Here is a 21,112-nt window from a genome sequence, read left to right on the forward strand (position 1 = left end):
GCCAGGGCAGGAAGGCAGGACATTTTTACCACCTCGGAGGTGGAAACTCCCAGAACACTTTCCTTCTTCAAAGTTGGCACCTAGTATAAATAATGGACCCTCATACCCAACTCTTCAGTACAACTCTGGACCTGTGGATACTACAGATGAAGGAATATTATGCTGCCCTGCTTGCTGAGAAGGAAGATGGACTTGCACCCTTCATACTGGGCTGAAGTGACCTCCAGTTGCAAGTCCAATCAGCAGGTCAGCTGGGCAGATGCAGAGATGCCTCTGGAGCTTGCTATGTCCTTGTCAATGGACAGAGGGGTGTAGGTCTTGTCAGTGGAGCTTTCATGCTCTGTGTAACTTCTTTTCTATGGCCAAAGAGAATAAGCCAAGTAGGCCAGCTCTATCTGCACATTTCTCTCTCTTACTCTAGTGAACCTTTGCCGCTAAATCTGGGGAGTGAAGAAGATCATGTGAACAAAGGCAGCTGGTACTGGGTGCAGAGTAATCCCAGTAAACAGTTGTACTTGGACGTTTGCTGTAGTCCTCAACTAGGTTAGTGGGGGGAGTCTTCTCTGGAAAGTTTCCTCTGAGTTTGGAGACTTTTGGAGTATAAAGCACAAATTTACAGGACGTGTCTTAAAATATGAAACGTTTGTCTAGATTGTAGCTGTTTACCCCGCTTGGAGCTTATTGACCACACATTTCCCTTTATCACTGGTTGGCCAAGAACGGTTCAGAGTTTGCCATCTCATTTAATGTTTTTCTTTTTTCTAATTTCACACCATACATACACATGACTGGGCCATGACCTTTCCATACTGACAAGGCACAAGCAATCCATTAGTGAGAACCAAAACTTGTAAATGCACATTGTACGAGAGTAGGTTCAGACCTGTGAAAACCACAAAAAACTGTTTGTTCCCCCTTTTGGACTCTGGGTTTTTGGGCATCTACTGTAAGTGACTCTCACAAAAGGAGCTTCACTCATTGTATACATTTGTTAAAATGGTTTGAGCTCTAACCACTAGTGCCCATCCTTTCAAAGGAGGTTCAGAGGCCCCTCACTGGTTATGGAAGAAGATGTCTGCACAATGATATGGTAACTTTACGCACAGACTTTTCCCTGCATTGCCTTTACTCAGCAGGCGTTACTCCACAGTTAAGTACAATGCACATAGTTACTTTTAATGGTTTTATACCTTTCCCTCGCATCTTTTACCCGGTGGAACTTTATTAAGCAGGTATCTATTTTTTTAAGTAACATACATTTTCGAGGTATTTAATAAAAAATTGGTTGAGGTGCTGGATGAGGTAAAGGGGGTAAGTATGATGTTACGGGTTGGGTAAAGATAAAGTGAGGTAAGGGAGATTTTAGGGTTAAGGGGTGGGAAGAGGTAAAAGGAGGGAATGGTGACTATAGGGTTAAGGAGTGGGTAGAGGTATAGAGAGGTAGGGGTGAAGTTAGGATTTTGGGGTGAATCGCGGTCAAGGCAGATAGTGGTGATTTTAGGGTTTATGGTGGGTAGACATAAAAGGTGGCAAGGGTGAAAAAAAATATATATACATGTATATACACATATATATATTTTTTTTTGTTTGCGAAGGTCAATGTGTTGTGATGTCTGCGGAGTAAAGACTTGCATTGCAATGCCTGAAATTCGTTGTGATCACATGTACATGCTGAGCGAGGAAGAGTGTTGTTTGACTAAGCTGGATACCTGCACAAGGGGTCAAACTTTCACAGATGCGATCTAAAATATATTAGTTGTAGCCTTCCTAGGTATTAGAATTCAGTTGAGAATCCAAGAAAATTGTCCTCTTTCTTCCTGGCTGAAATATATGTTTGTAGTCCTTAACAGTGTTTACACACATGGTAAATTATTCTGCAAGTATATGTTTGGATTGGCTTCTGGGTCGCGAATGCATATTTGGTATCATTTTGAATATGTATGAGTTAATTTATGTATTTAGACTGTTTCAACATTTTCCTGAGCCAGTTGTAATGCGACCCAGGGTTGATCTATCCTGCTGTGCAAAATTAAATATTCTGGTGGCCTGCTCGTGGTTCAAAGCCTCTCTCTGAATAATCAGTCTGTTTGGAGGAATTAGCCACTTCTGGCAGAGGATGGGGAAAAATCTGCAAAAAGTGATTAGCAGCCTCTGTCTGACAAGCTGAGAAAGTTGCTCTCATTGGCCTAACGGCTAGGGCGGTCGATCTCAAATCTGGGGAAGTGGGTTCGAGTCACGGCAATGACGCTGAACATCCTGTGATTCTGGGCAAATCACTTAATCTCCCCGTGGTTAACAAAAATGAATGTGTCTTCATGTAATGAAACTGGTGCTATATAAAACTCTGTAAAATAAAAATGAGAAAGAGAGAGCATGCAGAACCTGGCCAACAGCCCCTTAAAAGTTTCCTTAGACAACTCGGAGGGAAGGCACCAGTTTTGGCTGGGAGGAATCAGGCTCAGGGAAGAGGTCTTTTAAACCTTGGTTTATTCTGCCATTTTGAACGTACCTAGAACACTGGCCAGGAGGGTGACTGGTCTGTAGGCTGCTCCTACAAAGTGTCTGTTAGTGTGGAGGTGTGATGAGATATCGTTGGAATTCCACCTCCATTTTCAACCCTCTGCACAAGGCAGAGACTTTGAGAAGTGAGGCTCCAAAGCAGAGAGATGCAACACACACCCTGCATGGATGGATGCTCTGGATTTGAGGGATCTACCTGGGACCTGTATCCTTGGACATTAGCAGAATTTGTCTCCAGAGACAGATGGCACTGGCTTACCCCTCCTTTTGGGGACAATAGAGTGGATGTAAAGGGAATCCTGAAGGTAGAGGGCACTCCAAACCCTCTGTGGGGTGATTATGGCTGGAGGTGTCCTGGGATGAGGTACCCCAGGTGGGACCTGCTGGGCCCACAAGCATACTGCAGGTATGGGTACCTAAGTACTGCGGGCAGGGTGAGTAGACTGCCTTGCGGACTGTTGGGTGCTGCTGCAAAACGATCTCAAGATCATGCACTTCCTAAAGTCTAAAAAGAAATGCACATCCAGAGCCTCATAGCGCCCTGCTACAAAGGAGTAAGCAGCAGTCTTCAGGGGCTCAGAAAAGTGCTTGCATATTTACTGAGAAATTTAAGAGACAAGAGGCCCTGAGAAGGCACTCCTGGTGGCTAGAACAGGCCACCAGGAGTGAAACAACAAACCTAGCAAAATGCAATTCAGCCCAGTGGAACATGAGAAAGCTAAAAACAGTCATGCTTGACATTCCCCAGGGCTACCATGTCTATAAAACTTTCACCATTATTGGATATCACCCTGGGGTGCCCAGGAGTTGTGGTCTCCCAGACGGCCAACAAAGAGACAGAAATCTGTTGCAGTATATTTATTAACATCCTCCTTAGCGTGGAGGCACTGACCCACTTTCTTGCCTGGTAAGCCTGTAGGGCTGTGTTGAGTTTGACCCTGTGAGAAGGAGCTGGCCTGCCCAAATATGTGGGTTGCACCCACTCTCTTTCTCCCCACACATCGAAGAGCGAAGCACTGTCAAAAGGAGAGACAGGAGGGAGAGAAGAGAATGCGCCCACCCCCTACAGACCAGAGAGAGTAGAGTGTTGGGAAAGCATGGAGCCAGTCCGGAATATGTGGGTTCTGGGGCTTCAACAAAGTTATTTGTTACCTTTTCATGGAAGCACCACAAGGGCAGGGCAACAAAGTGTTTTGTTGTTGATGCACGGGTGCAACGCAAGGTAAGGTGCACCTGTATGTGCAGTTTAAAGACCAAAATGGGCACTTTATTAAAACAAGAAAAGGAAAAGATGTATCCTGAAGCCGGATCGCAGGGAGTGCTGAAGGTATGAAGCCGTACACATTAGTTTACTGGGGCAATTATCTGAATATTGCCAGTGGTGCCCCAGGAGAAAGCAAGGGTGCCATAAAGTGCTGAGTGGGATCTGAGAGAAGTCAGGAGGAGTGCAGGCCCTTGTGGTCGGCTCTCAAAATCCCCCCCAGCCGGCCCCACCGCTCTTACCTGCAGTGGCCTCCAGTGGCCTCGGCTGAGGGTAGGCATCAAAGCCCCAGGGAATGTATTTGATTGTGGTACCCTACGTCCCTCTGATACTAGGATGGAAGACCATGAGAATTGTTTTTCCCATTTCAAGCTCTGCTAGTACTGACACTTTCGGTCTGGTGACTTTGGGGTGCAGTTTTATTTCTGAGTCCTCAGTTCTGGTACAGAGGAGATAGTAATATTACTCTGGCGAAAGTATTCGCTGTTTTGTATTGTTTTATATTAAAGGTAGTTCCAGATTACCAAATAGGCAAAGTAGCCACCGGCCTATGGGCCCCACTCCCTTTAGGGGGCCCACAACTATGGATCAAAATATTATTGATTTGATCTTGAAAGAAAATTACAATCAAGCTTTCTTGAATATTGTTTCTGAAAGATAGAAAAAACTGAATCAACTCAAAGAAACAAAAACTTTACATCAAATTATATTATGATTGTAACTGTGTGGTAAGACCATGACAAAGTTGTTAGGCCTAACTTTTGATTACTGTATGAGACATATTTGATCTAGGCACAGATAGAGGTATTATAGTTTTAGAAGTGATAGGCTGCCTGTTTGCAAATCTTTAGCGGTACCTGAGACGTAGGCGAACTAGGATGCATTTAGGGGATTAATAAATACCTGGGGCCTTATTATCAAGAACGTCAATAACATTATTGCCGCTTTAGTGGCAGTAAACTGCTGCTAAAGCGGCGATAAGTGGCTTGATAATATGCCCTTGTGAATTCCCATAGAAGCCCAGGTTTGATGTCCTTCACACCAGAACCTGGGCTTCTATGGGAATTCACAAGGGCATATTATCAAGCCCCTTATCGCCGCTTTAGCGTCAGTTTCCTGACGCTAAAGCAGCGATAATGTTATCGCCATTCTTTTTTCTTAAATCTTTTTATTATTTTAAAACCAAGAAAAAGAGAATAGACACATCCGCCACCATACATTCATAGACAATAACAGATTGGACAGATACTTTGACAGGATAGACTTGGAGCAACAGAAGAATCCCTGATGCGCCTGCGTTGATAAGTCCAAAACAGATATTGTAACAATACAATCGAGAAACAGTTTAAGCACAAGCCATCTAATACCGCCCACATCATATAATCAGGATAATAGAAGAAGCGTGGCCACCGGACATTGGAATTTAAAAGTAAGCAGGATATGTCACAACTATACTAAAAAGGAAAGACCAAGAAAGACTAAGGTAAGAGAAACCAAGAGAAGGAAACACAAAGAAAATAATAAACCCATCCCCCCACCCTGCACCCCTGCATATGGCTGTCGCCTAACCCCAAATAGCAGCGTGCCTGTCGCCCCAACTAACTAGGTTCCGAAGATGGAAAAGAGAAAAATGGGGGAGGGCATATCCGTATGGGCCCCCAGCACCCTTTCCCCCCGCCAGAGACAGGCACCCCCTATAGTAAAAATACAAGTGCATCAGAGACCATAGTAGAAGAAAATTAGGGGGAGCCGTAATACACCGCCCAGCCTCTCGTAAGTCCAACAGTTGCAGATTGAACACTCATTTGAGCCAAACCAACCGTCCTGGTCAATCGATCTCAGCCTTGACCCTTCCGAACCATCACGTGAACCCCTCCCGGCAAGACTAATATGCCGACAAGAGAATCAAAGAAGAAAAGGAATCTAACAAAAATCAGTCCGTTACTACTCGTAATCTGTGAGTCCATGAGAACTTCAGCCGCACAAAAAAGCTCCCTCCTGGATGGATAGTCACAATGTAGTTTTTCCCGCAATCGTACAGTCACCAAGGAGGGAAAGGATGAAGACAAAGTGGAAGAACAGTCAACAACAAACGTCTCCGGGAGGGGAACGTCAATCGATACATCCAAAGTCAGCAATGATGGAAGGCTTAACGATATGCTCATGACCTCGGGAATACAGTTCTCCTGAGCACCAACCGAGGGTTTCGACACTTGTTTCCTCACGGGGTCCTCGCACAGAATCAAAATGGCCGTTGCTTGAACCGCAGCCGATTGCAGTTCCTGCAGTGGGGCAGGGTCCGGTTCCACAAACACCATCTCAGATAGGCCCGTATGCATTTTGTGTATCAGGGCATTCATATGCGAATGAAATGCCCCGATCGCTGCCAATACTGACATCAGCGATGGCTCATGCTCCATTCCGTCCATTATCTCTCGCCAGCTACCAATCATAATCACCTTCCCCGGTGAATCTGGTATCCCCGGGGGAACAAACAGGATCACGAACGGGCGGCGTCGGAGGGTGACTGTTCGTTATATGGGGCAGTAATTTGCCCATCGACACCACGGGCAAAGGCCCCCACCCACCGAACCCCGGTGGGGCCAAAACCCGGTCGATAGTCGATATCGTGCCGAGTCACTCCTCCCTCGATGTTAAGTAGTCAAACGATCGCCGACAAATCCGGCTGAAAAAGAAAACCTCCACTTCAATAGACCGGACCCTGCTTGAATCACTCGGCCGATGTTGTTGAACTGCAGAACTATGCAGATACTCGAGGCCCCGGCTTCCCGCTGGACTAGGCCACAAACTTAGACTCGACGCAACTCCGTCAAACAAGCCGATCAAAATTTCAGGATTACACCATCGGAGTGCGGAACAGTTCATCTACACAGAGGTAGGGCGTAAAAACAGGATAATGGACAGGATCATCTGGTAGGATACGGAGGTCAGCGCAGCCGGGAGCATAAGCAGCCATCTTGTTTGCCAGCGTAACTCCTCCCCTGTTATCGCCATTCTTGATAATATGTCCCCTGGTCTTTCCTTGTTTTGCACACCTTTTGTTAGCGAGGTCTTTTAGAGGTTGTCTCCACTGGTATTTCCACCCTCCATATAGAAAGCATTTGCAGTCTGGGATGTAATGAATTACTTTTCCTTCTTCAAATAAATAAACACTGTCTGTGTATTGATTTATTAAGTTTTGTTTGTTGCGTTGCTGATTTCTGAGTTTTTAGCCTACAGCACCACCCTAAGTAACCCTCTGCCTTGTTCCCTTGAGAGTAGTACTGAAAGGGGCATCTGGTTCCCAGAACACCAGAATTTAAAGTCCCCAGCTGTCGCAACTGGGGCCAAATAACTGTGTGCTTCGCTGGGACTGACTTACCAGGATTTCTTAATTTGTACAGAATATAAATTATTGATGTACAGCCGAATGCTTTCTTCCAGTCTTGTCCACTAAAACTTTTAATGTTTATTTGTTCTGTTTGACTAAACATGTTATTCAGTTGTATGATCTCCGTTAACATTGGATGTATAACCATGTGAATAATTCACAATTTGTTTAAAGACATTCTTACCAGAATCCTTCAATATTCTAGTGGTCACTCCCATTAAGTAATTAATTAAAATACCTCAAAGGACAACCACCCACAAATAAAAGCACCCTGGCACTATGATATTTTACCAAGTTACTTACCCATAGAATTTGTCTGCAAGCCACATCTTTATGTAGCACCTCATTTGAATAATCTGTTTTGGAATTTACTTATAAATAAATTCAGCTGCAGCAATACATTAACTATTTGAATGGTGAAAAAAAACATGATCACTTAGGGGCTGATTAGGATGGCAGACGGATGTATGACCGCTGGGCTGGAGGCGGCGGAAAATGCACCTCATCATCCGCCAGTAGCATGCCTTCCATCCGCCATATTAGGAAGGGGAACTGGGCACATTTACCGTCCGCCGCGTAAAAACGTGAACCGCCGCGGGAACACACTAGACACCACGGCAGACGGAGCCAATCCAGGCTCACCGCCGTGCGGAATGACTTCCCGACTGTCCGCAATATTACTATGTCATGAACAAACCAGAACACCGCAGCGGAAACACCTCCATTTCATAGACGGCGGAAGCACCACAACGGAGAGGGAAAGCATTACCACGAGACCCACCGCAAGGACCCGAGCGCCATGGACCCAGTCCTACACGCTTTTGCAGCCCTGTTCCTACTTCACTACTAGGAAGTCATGCACCATCGTGGCCGCCGCCGCAGGTACGCAAGCATGCAATACACACATACCACGCCACAGCATGCATGAACACTGGTACCTCCCCACACCAGACACCCTGGTGGGGACAGGAACACACACAAGTGCACCCACACCCAATCCCACCTCAGCACAATCACCCCCCGCATCAGGCACACGCCGCCCACACAACACCACAGCCAACCCACGGACGGACTCCGCTGCTCTGTCGGCGGTTGGGCCTGTTACTGCGTCCACTCCGTCCACGGTCGGCGGTCTTTGGAGACATCCATCCGCCGCGGTCAGGTTTTGCTGGAGGGGAATCCTAATAGCACCGCCGGTTTCCCCACGGTGTGGTCATTTCCCGCGAGACTGGCGGTCCGGACACTTTCCGTCCGCCATCCTAATCGGCCCCTTAATTAGATACACATCCCTTAACAATATTTCAAATTTCCAGCCTTGCATGGACAATGTGGTCTGTTGACACCTCCCTGCCTATTTTAGGCTCATGCAGTATAAAATGCTTGCTAATTCTGAGTAGGGCGCGAGATAGTTCTTCACCATAACAGATGAACAATTTCTAGCTAACCAAGCAGTTATCTCACATGGCTAGAGAGCTGTAATGAGCATTGAGATTCTATTAATATGCGACAGGCACCCCCTGCTGTACCTGAGCTGGTGGACGCAGGAGATTTGCTGCGCCTCGACGGTCCTGGACTCTTTGTGGCGCTGCGGTGGGATCCTGTTGCAATTTTCGTGTAAGAAGTTGATTTCACCACCCGGCACTCTGGATGAAAAGGAAGAAGAAGGGCGAGTTACTGGCTAGTGAAATCGTCATCAGTATGCTTACCAGCTACACAAGTAATAACAATAATAATATTCTTTATTCGGCAGAAATCACAGCCAATAAAATAGACTAGAATAGATACAACAACAATCAATTTAAAAGCAACATATCAAAATGTGTGCAAAATCGCAAAAAAGCCCTACCAACCATCCGTCACATCTAGAGTTTGTAGATCTTAGTGCATCTCTTAGGAAGTTAGTTACTATCAAAGCGTGTGAACATTAGGAAAAAGTTGCAAATACAATAGAGCTACATGAGCATGCCTAAATCTACGTTCTTATAAAAAAAGGTTTAAGAAACAGTCTCCTAGGATCAGTAAAATAATTACATAAAAACACCAAAATATCGGGTATCCTTATTGTCGAAGCCACTGGGACCTCTATCCTCCACATGTTCAACAAAACCAGCCGGAAATGCCATTAGATGGTGGAGCAGATTTAGTCAAAAATCTGTCATAGGCACTAGTTAAAATTGAGAGATAATGCTCCATGCCCTGGACTGATTTAACTAAAACAGCTACACAAGTAGGTAACCTGGTACAGAGAAAGCATAAACAGCCAGTCCGCTTTATCTACACGGAATGACATACCAAGAACATGGACGTCATCGAGGGGTCGCTGCTGCGACCCCGGGCCGGACTGGGAACCAAAACCGGCCTTGGCAAAGTGCTCGGCCGGCCCCCCCTCCTCCCCCTGGGGGAGAGGGGGATGCCATCAAGCTCTTTACCAGGGCCGCTTTTCCGCCGAATTTGTTACAGGGCCGATTTTGCAGCTTTGCTGCAAAAACGGCCCTGTCACAAAAACGGCCCCCAGCGGCCCAAAAACGGCCCCCACCCTTGCGGCCGACCGGGGAATTGCCCGGTGCCCGCAACGGCCAGTCCAGGCCTGCTGCGACCCCTGGCATGCCCCTTGTGACCTCTGTCACTTCCTTTGCGACCCCCAGCATCAGCAGTGGCAAAATCAGTTGCAGGAACAGAAGCAGCTCCTCCTTAAAGATGTCGGTGGTGGCTTCACTCACCTCGTATTTTGTCAATGTTTATATTATACTAACAGTGAATAATATTACTTTATCCGCTATTAGATTAATAAAAAATTGAATACAGATAGCTGGAATATGACTATCCTTGCCAGCTGAGGTAAGTAAAAAAATTGCTTTGTGTTGTGTGCGTACTTGCAGTTTTGAATGTGTTTATGTAAGAGAGAGTGTGTGAATGTGTGTGCATGTGTAGGCAGAGTGTGTGTTTATGTGTTAGTGTTAACCCCTTGCGTGCTTCTGTCGGCTGTTGGCCGACGGGAGCACTACCTCGCTTGTGCTGCCGTCGGACAACGGCCGACACGGCCCCGCCCATTTTGCGGAAGTGCCGCACTGCCGCAAAATCGTGGCCACAGGAAAGGGGTTAAGATATAATGCTCTTGGGGTCCTCACTAATGAATACCTTTAGAAACGTAAGGGAGGTATACTAGCGCCGTGATATTGCATTGGGATGAGAGTTGTGCTCAATAAATACCCTAAATAAATAAATTAGTGTGTGTATATGTGTGAATACGTGTGTATGCATAAGCATATGTATGTGTGAGTGAAAGTGAAGGTCAAGGGGCATGTGCAGTCACTTCCACTACCTCAGGCATTTTGGAGAATTGACGTCCTTGGCCAAGAAACCACCTAATAAACCATTGTGTATTAATAGCTGTCAGTTATCATATTATTATATGCTGCCCCACTGTGGTGATCTTGCTGTTTATACTACATCATCTACAAATGCATTTCAGCCAACGCAGGTTTCATTCAGAGTTAGCTGCTTCGGAGAAGGAAAACATACAGCGTGATCCACAGGATATTACATCAACACTGACACTCCAGAAAACACATCACCATATGCTCTTTCTTAACACCAGATCTACTTGTAGAAACAGCCTCCACACTCATAACATCACCGCAGAATTCTCTTGAGTCTTAGCTCAGGGACCTGACTCTCAGATTCATCATTGCCTATTGGAGCTGCCTTCCCCCTGATAAGTATCATATCATGCACAGAAGCAAGGTGCTAGCCAGAGGCAAGCATGTAGCCTTCATATATCCTGACACTATCACCATCATGAAGACACAAGTTCCGAAATTGAACTTGTTTGACTGTCTCCTAATAAAATGCCAGATGTTCAAAGCCAGTTTGAGATGAACCACAAAACTTGCAAGTCTGCTGTTGGCCCAAGCACACTGACGGTAATTTGTGTCTTAAAGCGGCACCCGTGGCAAAATACTGACACTAGCATAGTACGGACAATTATTGGCACAATGGGCAGCCATGGTAAAGCACTGATACTGACCTATTAGAGGTAATTCTTTGCATAGGGGGCGCCCTTGGTAAATTCCTAGCAATATCACATTAGAGGCAATTTTTCTTATAAAGGAGGACAGCCGCAGCATATGTGAGGAGTGCAACCCTGAAAAATGCTGGCCCTGATGTGCTGACTTAATTTTTGGCATACGGATCACTCATGGTATATGGACAGCATTAATGGGAAAATTCTCACACTGCCATAGTTTATGTATCTTCTGGCATAAGATTGTTCCAATGGAACATTTTGAAAAAAAATAATAGGGTCAACTTCAGGACACAGTCAAGTTTCATTGACTTGTCATATTTAATGAGTGTCCCTATTTTTTCAATGTTATCCTAGGGGGATAACCTCCCTCAAGCTCCTTAAGAAATAAATGGTATGTGCTCTTGCTTCAATCCCCAGCCATAATTCAGGGCAACACTATGCCCCAGACCTGTAAATATCCCTAATAAAGGTCGTATCCAACATGGACTTTTGTCTGTGCTGTGATGACAATTATTGTGATGTCATTAGGGTACGTGGCATGACTTTCTAGGAAGAATGAGGGTCAAAGGTCACTTGCTCTGACGTCATTAAGGCCAACAAGTGTGTGATGTCATTTTTATTACCTTTGAAATTGTGGTGAATAGACGTCCATGAGAGTCATCTAAAACATGTGAGATATTTATTATTTAGAACTAGAAGAAACATTTTGAAATGCTTTTCCCTGGTTTACACCACAGCTTAAGCAGTGAAGTAAGCTGTAGTATCTTTCTGGTGCTAATGAGCAAGATTGGCCTGTGCTGTGATACGGGATAACGGAAACATTTAATGAAACACTATCACATTTTTTTAAACAGAAGCATCATGATAAATAACTGACCATCCACTGACTGCAAGCATCATAGGAATTTTTGCCACTCTGACCCTGCTAGTACATCCAAAAAAGATATTGAAAAATTCAGCAACTTAAACATACCTACCAGACTTAGGGGCACATTTACTATTATTTCACTCAATGTGGCACAGAAAGGGAACTTGCTGCATGACGTGAAAGGGAGTGAGCAGAAATGTGCCATATTTATAAAGTTATGGAGCCTTTTAGCTCTTTGTTTGGGGAAACGGCCTATACAATGCAGACTGAGCCATGTGTCATTTCCCTGCAAGTGTAACATCGCTTGCCTGAACTATGCATCTGCCTTACCCACACATATGCGTGTTAAAGCAGATAGCGGTCTAGTGTCTGGATGGGCAGAGAGAGGAACAGGAAGTGACGAGACAGGAAGCTCTGGACACGGACAGGTGAGTGGGGCTGTGACCGGGTTTGGGTGGGTAATGTTTAAGAGTGGGGGTTGGTTTTAGGGCTCGAGGGGGTGGGGTCGTTTTTTAAAGGGGGGCAGGGTTTTAGGACTCAGGGCGGGGGGTTGAGGGTCGGGGTAATTTTAAGGGCTGGGACCGGGTTGGAGCCAGTGTCGTTTTTAGGGGTGGGTGTTGATTTTAAGGTTCAGGGCATGGGGTCGGGGTAGTCTTTTTAAAGTGGGACAGGGTTTTAGGGCACAGGGCAGGGTAGTTTTAAGGGCTGGGGCTAGGTTGCGGGAGAGGAGCTTTTAGGGGTAGGTGATGGTTTTATGGCTCAGGGCGGGGAAGTCGGGGAAGTCTTTTTAAAGGGGCAAGATGTTAGGAAACAGGGGGGAAGGGGAAGGGGTAGTGTTATGGGCAAGGGGAAGATTTAGGGCTCAAGGCTGGGGTCAGAGTTGTTTTTGGTAGGGAGCAGGGTTTTAGGCCTAAGGGCTGGGGTAGGGGAAGGGGTAGTTTTAAGGGCAGGACCGGTCAGTTTTAGGGCTCAGGGTGGGTGGTCATTGGCAGGGGAATGGGATTTTAGGGCTTTGGGCAGGGATGGAGGGTCAGGATAGTGGCAATTTACTGTGCAATTCCCTTTAGCAAACATGCATTTTACAACAAAATTTGTTGTATACGCATGCGTGGTAGAGGAATACATGGTTAAGACGCATTCATTGTTGGGATAGCATTGTAGAGGCACGGGTGGTTCAGTCATACATGCTTTTGTCATACAACTCTCTGTTTGCGATGTTGCCTAGCACCAACGTGGGCCCTTTGCATCATGGTTCAAGGGTGCCTGCTTTACAGGCAGGATTGTTTTTGTGTAGGAAGGGATAACTTTCCTGCACACAAACAAAGATATTTCTCCTTGTTATGCCTCTATCGGGTAAGTGCACTATTTTGTTTGAATCTTTTTTTTATTAAGACATAAAAAGAAAAATATAGGAGGAAAACAGGTCCATATAAAACATACATATTTTGTGTTGTATCCCTGGGCTGTGCACATCAAGGATAATCATGTGGAATCTAGAATACCCAAAGATGAGCTCCAAAGGATGCAGTAACAGAGCTAAAGGAGAACATAGGGAGTGAGATCCATCTTGTAAATAAAGGACATAGATATAAAGTTACTTGGAGACAGTAACAGCCTCACCGTCATCACAAGAGGGAAAGTAGGAACTGTCACTTTCAGTTAGGAAGAGACAGTAACATAAATAGACAGCCAATATAAACAATACTAAACATTGTGTGAGAATCATGACATTGCAGAATGGCAGAATGTTCAAGGGATGGCCCCCGAAATGTATAAAAAGATCTGCTCCTGGTCATTCAGCCAGAATATAAAAACATTAATGGGCTGCGGTCATCAACATAAGGTGAATCTAATCATCCAGGGTGGGTGCCGCTGGTTCCATACATTTGCTGTAAGGAGGCACTGATTTGCCGCTGCCAAACAGAGTTGATCCAGCGTTCTTATGCTTACTTACTCCTGGTATTTGCAGAGTTTAGAGTTCTCTGCTATAGCTCACCAGATTTAGGACCAGATAGATTGTAAGGTGTGGGACGACCAGAGGATAATCAAAATATCTCAGCCTCTTTGACGGCATTGCCAGCAGTTGGAGGAGTAGGCTGGTTTCACTCTGCACAGTGTGGCTGGAGACCAGTGGCATTTTTGGAGTGTCTTGAAATAACTACACGTCATCCTGGCCTCGCTGAGGACATAATCATGTCTGGTCATGAGGTAGGACTATTCCTGGCAGTAGTACTGCACATGGAGGAGTGTTTGCCTACAACGACAGAGATGATGTTCTAGTGGTTCAGGGAAGAGTTTCATGAGAAGGAGTTCATAAAGATCACAGATTGGCCTCTTATAGTGACCCTATTATATCAATCAAGTAACAATAAAGTAAGGGAGGAGTCTAAGCCCACGTGCAGGATGCTTGTCATTCCGGGAGAAAGTGCCTGATCTGTAGATACTTCCTAAACTGTGATTTTGGTAAATGGAAGTCGTTGACAATGTCTTTGTATGACCTAATAGAGTCACCTTTCAGTAGGTGTTTCAATTCAGTGATACCTTTTGCTTGCCACTCTGGCTAGATAAAGGGTGTTCTATAAAAGGCTGGGGCAGCATTTTATCACAGTGGTGCTTTGGAGTGCAGGAAGCCATATTTTTTGAGTGATAGATGTATGACTTTCCAGATGGTAGACATTCAGGATAAGGCTATGAGTATCTTTGGAAGCTTTGTGGACTTCATATAAGATTGAGAGACCCAGTGTTGTTTTCTGCAAGCCCCTCTCCATCTTAATACAGAAGTCTGTTTCCTTATTCAGATTCAAGTGGTAGGTGACTTGAGATCTGTGTTGTACTCTATGGCGGGTCTGGAAGTGTGGTAGTCGAAGACCCCCCATTATCGTGGCTGCATATAGCTTGTTGCAGAATAGTCTAGGTGGGGTCTGCACTAGGTAAATGTATGACCAGTAGAGTCTATGATATACAGGAGGCCTACTGGTATCTTAAATGGAAGCATGCTGAAAAGGTTGTTGAACCTAGGGGCCAATACCTTTTTATTGGCCCTCAATTTGCTCCACAATGACAGTTGGAGAGCTGACTACTTAGCAAAGTCTGTCTTCATTTTCTCAAGCAGTGCCAGAATATTGACATTAAGCATGGTGGGAAAGTCTTGTCTCACCAGAATTTCTGGGTATTTTGAGATGTTAGGGATCCAATTCACCTGCATGTCCCGAAGGGAGTGCATGGAAGTGTGGGGCATCATTGGCATGGCTTCCGTCTTGTTCTAATTTAATTTATAGCCCGAAAATTAGGAGAAGCTGTCAATAAGATCTAGGAGTGCTGAGAGTGAAGCCCATGGTTTACTGAACTTCAGGAGCACATCATCTACATAAAGCATCAGTTTCAATTCACCAGCCAGTGTAACCGCCCCCTTCACCTGGGCTGAGTATCTGATAACAATGGCTAGAGGCTCCAAGGCTCTAAGAAAAAGAAGAGGGGACAGTGGCCATCCCTGTCGAGTACCATGCTTGATAGACAGTGGGTCTGTGAGAAAGCCATTGCAATTAGTTTGTGCAATTGGGGTATTGTAGAGCCATTGACCCATCTGCAGAAAGTTCAGACCAATACCGAATCTGGTTAGGGTAAAAAAGACATAAGACCATTCGACCCAGTCACATGCCTTCTCAGCGTACAGGGAAAGAAGCATTTTATCATCCTGATCAGCTTTGGTTTGCCAAAGAAGGTGTGCCAATGTTCCCATGAGGTTCGGGGAAGATCGATGCAGCACAAAACCCACTTGATTATCATGCACCAGGGAGTGGATCCCTTTGACCAGTCTGATAGCAAGTACTTTTTGCTAATATCTTCATAACACAATTCAAGAGGGAAATGGGATGATAACTGGAGCAGGAGAGAGCATCCCTATTGGATCCCTCTCAAAGAGGGATTGAGGAGGAGAGAAATTATATCAAGGGTGATGCAAATGATCTTAGTCGCTGAGCACTGTTTGGGATGCACTGCCAAACCAAACCAGAAAGCTTTTGTTTGGGTAGTATCAACCGTTGACAAGAGAAATTACACTCAATAGAGGAGCTGTGTTACAAGAATCCAACATAGCAGTAGAAGTGTCAGAAGTGGGGAAATTCACTTGGAGTCAGTTTTAGAGCAATCAACAGAGAGCTCACCCTGTGGCACTTCATGGTTTGAGGGGGAGCATGATGTATCCTGGTCCGTAGGGCGAGAATCTTTCCTGCTATCTGGATGACCTCCTTTCTGCATCCCAGCATGCCAGAAGTGGCAAAGATGGCTGGATCAGTGGGAGTTGGGGAGGTATCCATGTCCATGTGTCGTGTCTCCAGATCTTCCTGCCAGAGCTCCAGAATCCTGGATCACAGAATTCAGTAGTCCTGACAGTAACAGTCATAATCGTTCGTTCCAGGAGCCCAAATCTCAGATCCAAATTTTTAAGTGTGGGCCATAGGGCCAGACCCTTCTTTTGGAGGACCTGAATTACATAAGAGAAGTTGGCAGAGAAGGAAATATTGCTGTCTCTAAAGAAGTTGTGACCATGTTTTCTGGCTTTGGAGAGAATTGTCCTCGGCTGTGGAAACCAAAGGAGGCTGTCAATGATAGGGTGCAGCATAGATCTAGATGCAGGGATATACATCATGGTCCTGTGGGCGTATTGGAATTCAAAGGCAAGGAAAACAACAAGCCCATTACGGTTATTATGAAAGTATGCAAGAAATGTGGACAACCTGTGTTATCACCATCTCAGGAACGCCAAAGATCCAAATAATATTTCTACGACTGCGATCTTCCAGTTCATCATCCCGTTTTTGGATGTTCCACAGTTGAGTTCTCCGGGTCATAGCCTCTTTTACTTTAAGGTTGAGTTTGCCCATTCCGCGGGCCGTAGTACCTAGCTGATGCTGTGCCTGGGTCAGTTCATCTTAAAGCCCCTTAAGGTCCCAGTTTGTATCTATAGTGGATTGCTTCACTGTAACTATAGAGGTTTGAATGTTTTTCAATTCTGCCATGGTAGAGTCTAGAGTCACACTCAATGTTGCCATGGCAGACTGAGGGTTCCACGGCTTTTACTATTCCCTAGATAACACAAGTTGATAAGCTCCCATATGCATTTTGGTAGGCTGGGTGATCTGTGTCCAGAAAAGTAGCAGCAGGTAAGTTGCTAAATCTAGGGCAGGAGGCAGGATCTGTGGGTGCCGGTTCTGAGGGCTAAGGGCATGGGCACCAAACTTGCAGCAGCCCAATCTAAGATGGCACTGTAGATAGTGCATTCCAAGACATAGTGTATCCGTCAGTCACTACAGTGAAGTGGGCTAGGTGAGTGATTGGAGACATCTAGTCTCAGTGTGTTTGACGGTTGCCACACTACTGTTCCAGAAATGAGTCAGCTCAATGCAACAGGAATGAGGTGGTTGCAGGAGGCAGCTTGCCCAGCTACAGCCAAAGTAAGCAAGAGCGGTGGGGGGAATTTTGACAGACGAAGACAAGGGAAAATTACTTAATACATTTTCCCTCGTGGCCGTCTGTCGAATCCCCTCAACCTGGCCCCAACATCCCACTACTCATACCTGCACGGGCCGTGGCTGGGCTTGCTACCAATGTTGTGAGCGGTAGCACTTGCACCTCCCGGGCAGTGGAAAAAGAAGAAGGCGCACTCCGATACTGATACCTTCCCACCGGTATCTAGTCTGTGCAGCTCTGAGTATCGCAAGTCATGAGGAATACCCAGAACCTAGACCGTCAAGGAAGAACAGGGCAGGCTTACACCGTTTGCAGGCCATGCCAAGTGGAAAGCTACAGGCTGTAATAAGGAGCCGCCATCATTATCACAGAGTAGCTCTGCCCCCGTGGCTCACTGTTTTCATGCAAACTCAGGTTTACAAGTCTTTGTAAATCTGGGTTTGTGTCACAATACATCTAACGCCGGCCAGACACAAAGTGCTTTGTATTTAGTAAACTATGCAAAGCCACGCTAAGTGGCTTTAAATGGCTTAGTACATGCCAAAAATGATTTCGCGTTGGTTCTACACCACAAAAGTGATGCAACCCGATGCAAAATTATAGTGAATCTCGGCTTATGTCTGGACGTAAAAAAATCGTTGCTTGTCACACCAGTACTCAAAGAACCTCATAGGCTAGCAGTAGCATTAAAGAATAAAGTTGAAACTTTTGTGTTCAGTCTATGGATCACACATGAGTATCAGGCCAGTCTACCTTCTGAAGCTCAATCTGAATATATGAGCATATGATTAAGCAAAGCAAACCTTATCACGTAACAAATCAGTTAAATCAGAAAATTCAAAGAGGCAAAACATTTGCATCATGGGTGCAATAACTCTGAAGTCTCTAAGGGGCACATGCATCAACATTGTAAGTTGCAAATACCTAATTGCGAATTCCTGAAAAATACAATTAGGTAATCTTAATTTACAATGCATGAAACTCAAAGAGTTTCAGATTGCGATTCCTAAGGGGTCGCAAATTGCTCTACCCCATTAATATTAATGAGGTAGATTGCATTTTGCGACCCCCTAGGAATTGCAAAAAACACAGGGATGGTGGCCTGCTGGGCTCAGGAGACCACCATGTCCGTGGGACCACTGCCTGCTCTTAAAAAATGCTTTTACAACCATTCACAAAGGGGAAGAGGTCACTTAGGGACCCCTTCCCATTTGCGAATGGGTTACCACCTACTTGAAGTAGGTGGTAATTTGCAAATGTTTTGCAACCGCATTCGCAGTCACAAAACATTGCTGCATACTGCTAGGATTGAGTATTTGGATGGGACGCCCCTAACACGCACCTTCCAAATACCGAATCACAAAACCCAATTTGCGATTTAGTAACAGGTTACCAAATCTCAATTTGGGTTTGATGCATGCACAATATCTCTCTTTCCATCCATCTATTCTTTCTCTCTCTCCTTCTCTCCTCGCAATTGCATCGCATCTCTGATCGCTTTCTTTCTAATGTCACCCACCTCACACTTTATTTTTTACTTGAAAACTCCTTGTGCCTGCTGCAAATAACTTCAGGGAGCTGGGGAAAGTGGCTGGCACCAGGAGATGTCCTGGGTCTACAAACTAAGCCTCCAAGAGCTCCAGCTCACACCAGGGAAATGGCAAATGGATTAAAAGGCCTGTCTGGCCCTGCTAAGAGCTTTCAAAATAAACCTGTAGAACAGTCTCTTTCTATAGGCCTTTACTACTGCGAATCTCGAAAATGCTTTACTAAAAAATAATGTGTTTAAAGATGAAAAATGTGAACGCAGAAAACGGAAAATGTAAATGTTTGCAATGTATACTGAAATATATGTCACAACGTGGAGAACTACTGTACGAATGTCTATACAATATACAGTGACCTAACTTGCAAATAAAGAAATTTTCAAAAAAAAAAAAAAAAAAAAAAAGATGAAAAATGTGTAGTAGGCAACCATACTGAAAAACGATATGTCTGTAGCATAGAGATGAAGCATGGGTTCTTAACTTGACATAACCGATGATGCCATGAATGAATAAGAAATTATAGTAATACTGAAAATCTTGATTTTCTTATCAAATGACCGTAGTGAAGATGTTTTCTTCTCTTTGCTGCAGACGTTGCAATTTCGGAAGCTACTGTTTATTAGCTAGAGAATAGATACTTGTTTTGTATTAGACGACTAGTAATGAGGTTCCCACTGCAAAAGAGGCACACGCAGGGAGGATAATTCAAGGGAAAACGTTTTTGAAAAACAAGAAATGATATGCGCAACATTAATGTTCATATGGTTAAAAGGCAATTGTACTCTGGTGAGAAGATGGGGAGTAAACTTGTTCCCTGGAGCTTGCTGAAATCTTATCGGTCAAGATGACGAAGGCAGAATGTTATTATTGAAACATAGAAAAAGGGTATTTATATGTGTGTGTTCTCAGACTAATGGCAGATTGAAATTTTCGTTTATCCTTTTCATTAGACTGAGCAACATCTCTTACTGTTCCCCTTCTTTCTTACTCTGTGAGAGGAGACTCTTCATTGAGTTTCTTGTATTTCTCTATTTGAGAAGTCTTAGCTTATTTCTGGGACTACTGTTATTCGAGCTGATAATACTTTTCGGCTTACTATGCTAAAGTTTCATGCTTATGCTGGATTCTCTCATCAGAACCCTTCATGGGTATCTGAACTGACACCTTTTTTCTTTCTCGCATTTAATTTTATTTACTTAGAATAGGGTAGTTTCTTTATGGAACACGCTTGTTGCGTTATTATTGTAGCAATTGCATTTTTGATTCATATATTGATTTACCTAATTGTCTAATATCGATTGATTGATCATAATAACCTTTGATGATGAGACTTGGAAAATAATACTTTAATAAGGTGGACAAACTAAAAGATTTATAATAACATCCTTTGACTTACACTAAATCTCTCTATTGACTGAATTGGAAAAAATGATAATTGGTAACATTTTATATTGACTGTAGCTCCTTACATCTCTGTCGGCATCAAAGGTCGACCTGTACACAGGTTTATGATTCATGAGTAAGTGAAAGGAAAACCCTATACATGGAAATGACCAATGGATTAAAAGGCCCTGATAAGAGCTTTCAAAAGAAACCTGAAGAACAGCCTCTTTCTAGAAGATTTCTTCTACCTCCCTGAAACCACTGGAATACCCTGTCTTCTTACAAGGGACAGGGTACCAAAAAAAAGCCCAACTTTCAATGATGCTTGGGCCATCAGCAGCAGGAATTACCACTCCTAGGTCCTTCTGCATCTCCCAAAGCATCGGACAGAAATTCGTAATGGACTAACTTATGTAATTTCTCTAATGCAGCACAGTGGCTTCTGGCTACAAGTTGGAGCTACACAACCAATTAAAAAAAAATGATTTTGCGACAATGTGTGAGTGATTCTATTGGACTATGTTGAGCCTGTTCTTTCAAAGTATAAAGCCAAAAACATATAGCAATTAAAAGATGAAGGGAAGCTATAAACCCCACCTGAAACAGGTTTATTGTTTTCCAATATGAATTTAATAGGTTTTAAATG

General features: G+C 44.5%; 1 protein-coding gene across 2 annotated transcripts in view; it reads right to left on the reverse strand.

Annotated features, from left to right (window-relative positions):
• The window catches only part of DCLK1 (doublecortin like kinase 1), a 1,138,541-nt gene that overhangs the window by 484,575 nt on the left and 632,854 nt on the right, over positions 1 to 21,112 (reverse strand). For both annotated transcript variants that reach the window (XM_078657178.1, XM_078657179.1), the window contains exon 5: positions 8,699 to 8,815. In XM_078657178.1, coding sequence (XP_078513304.1) covers positions 8,699 to 8,815 — 117 coding nt within the window. The remainder of the gene's footprint in view (positions 1 to 8,698; positions 8,816 to 21,112) is intronic.

The sequence above is a fragment of the Lissotriton helveticus genome, chromosome 8 (assembly GCF_964261635.1).
Source record: "Lissotriton helveticus chromosome 8, aLisHel1.1, whole genome shotgun sequence".
NCBI lineage: Eukaryota > Metazoa > Chordata > Amphibia > Caudata > Salamandridae > Lissotriton > Lissotriton helveticus.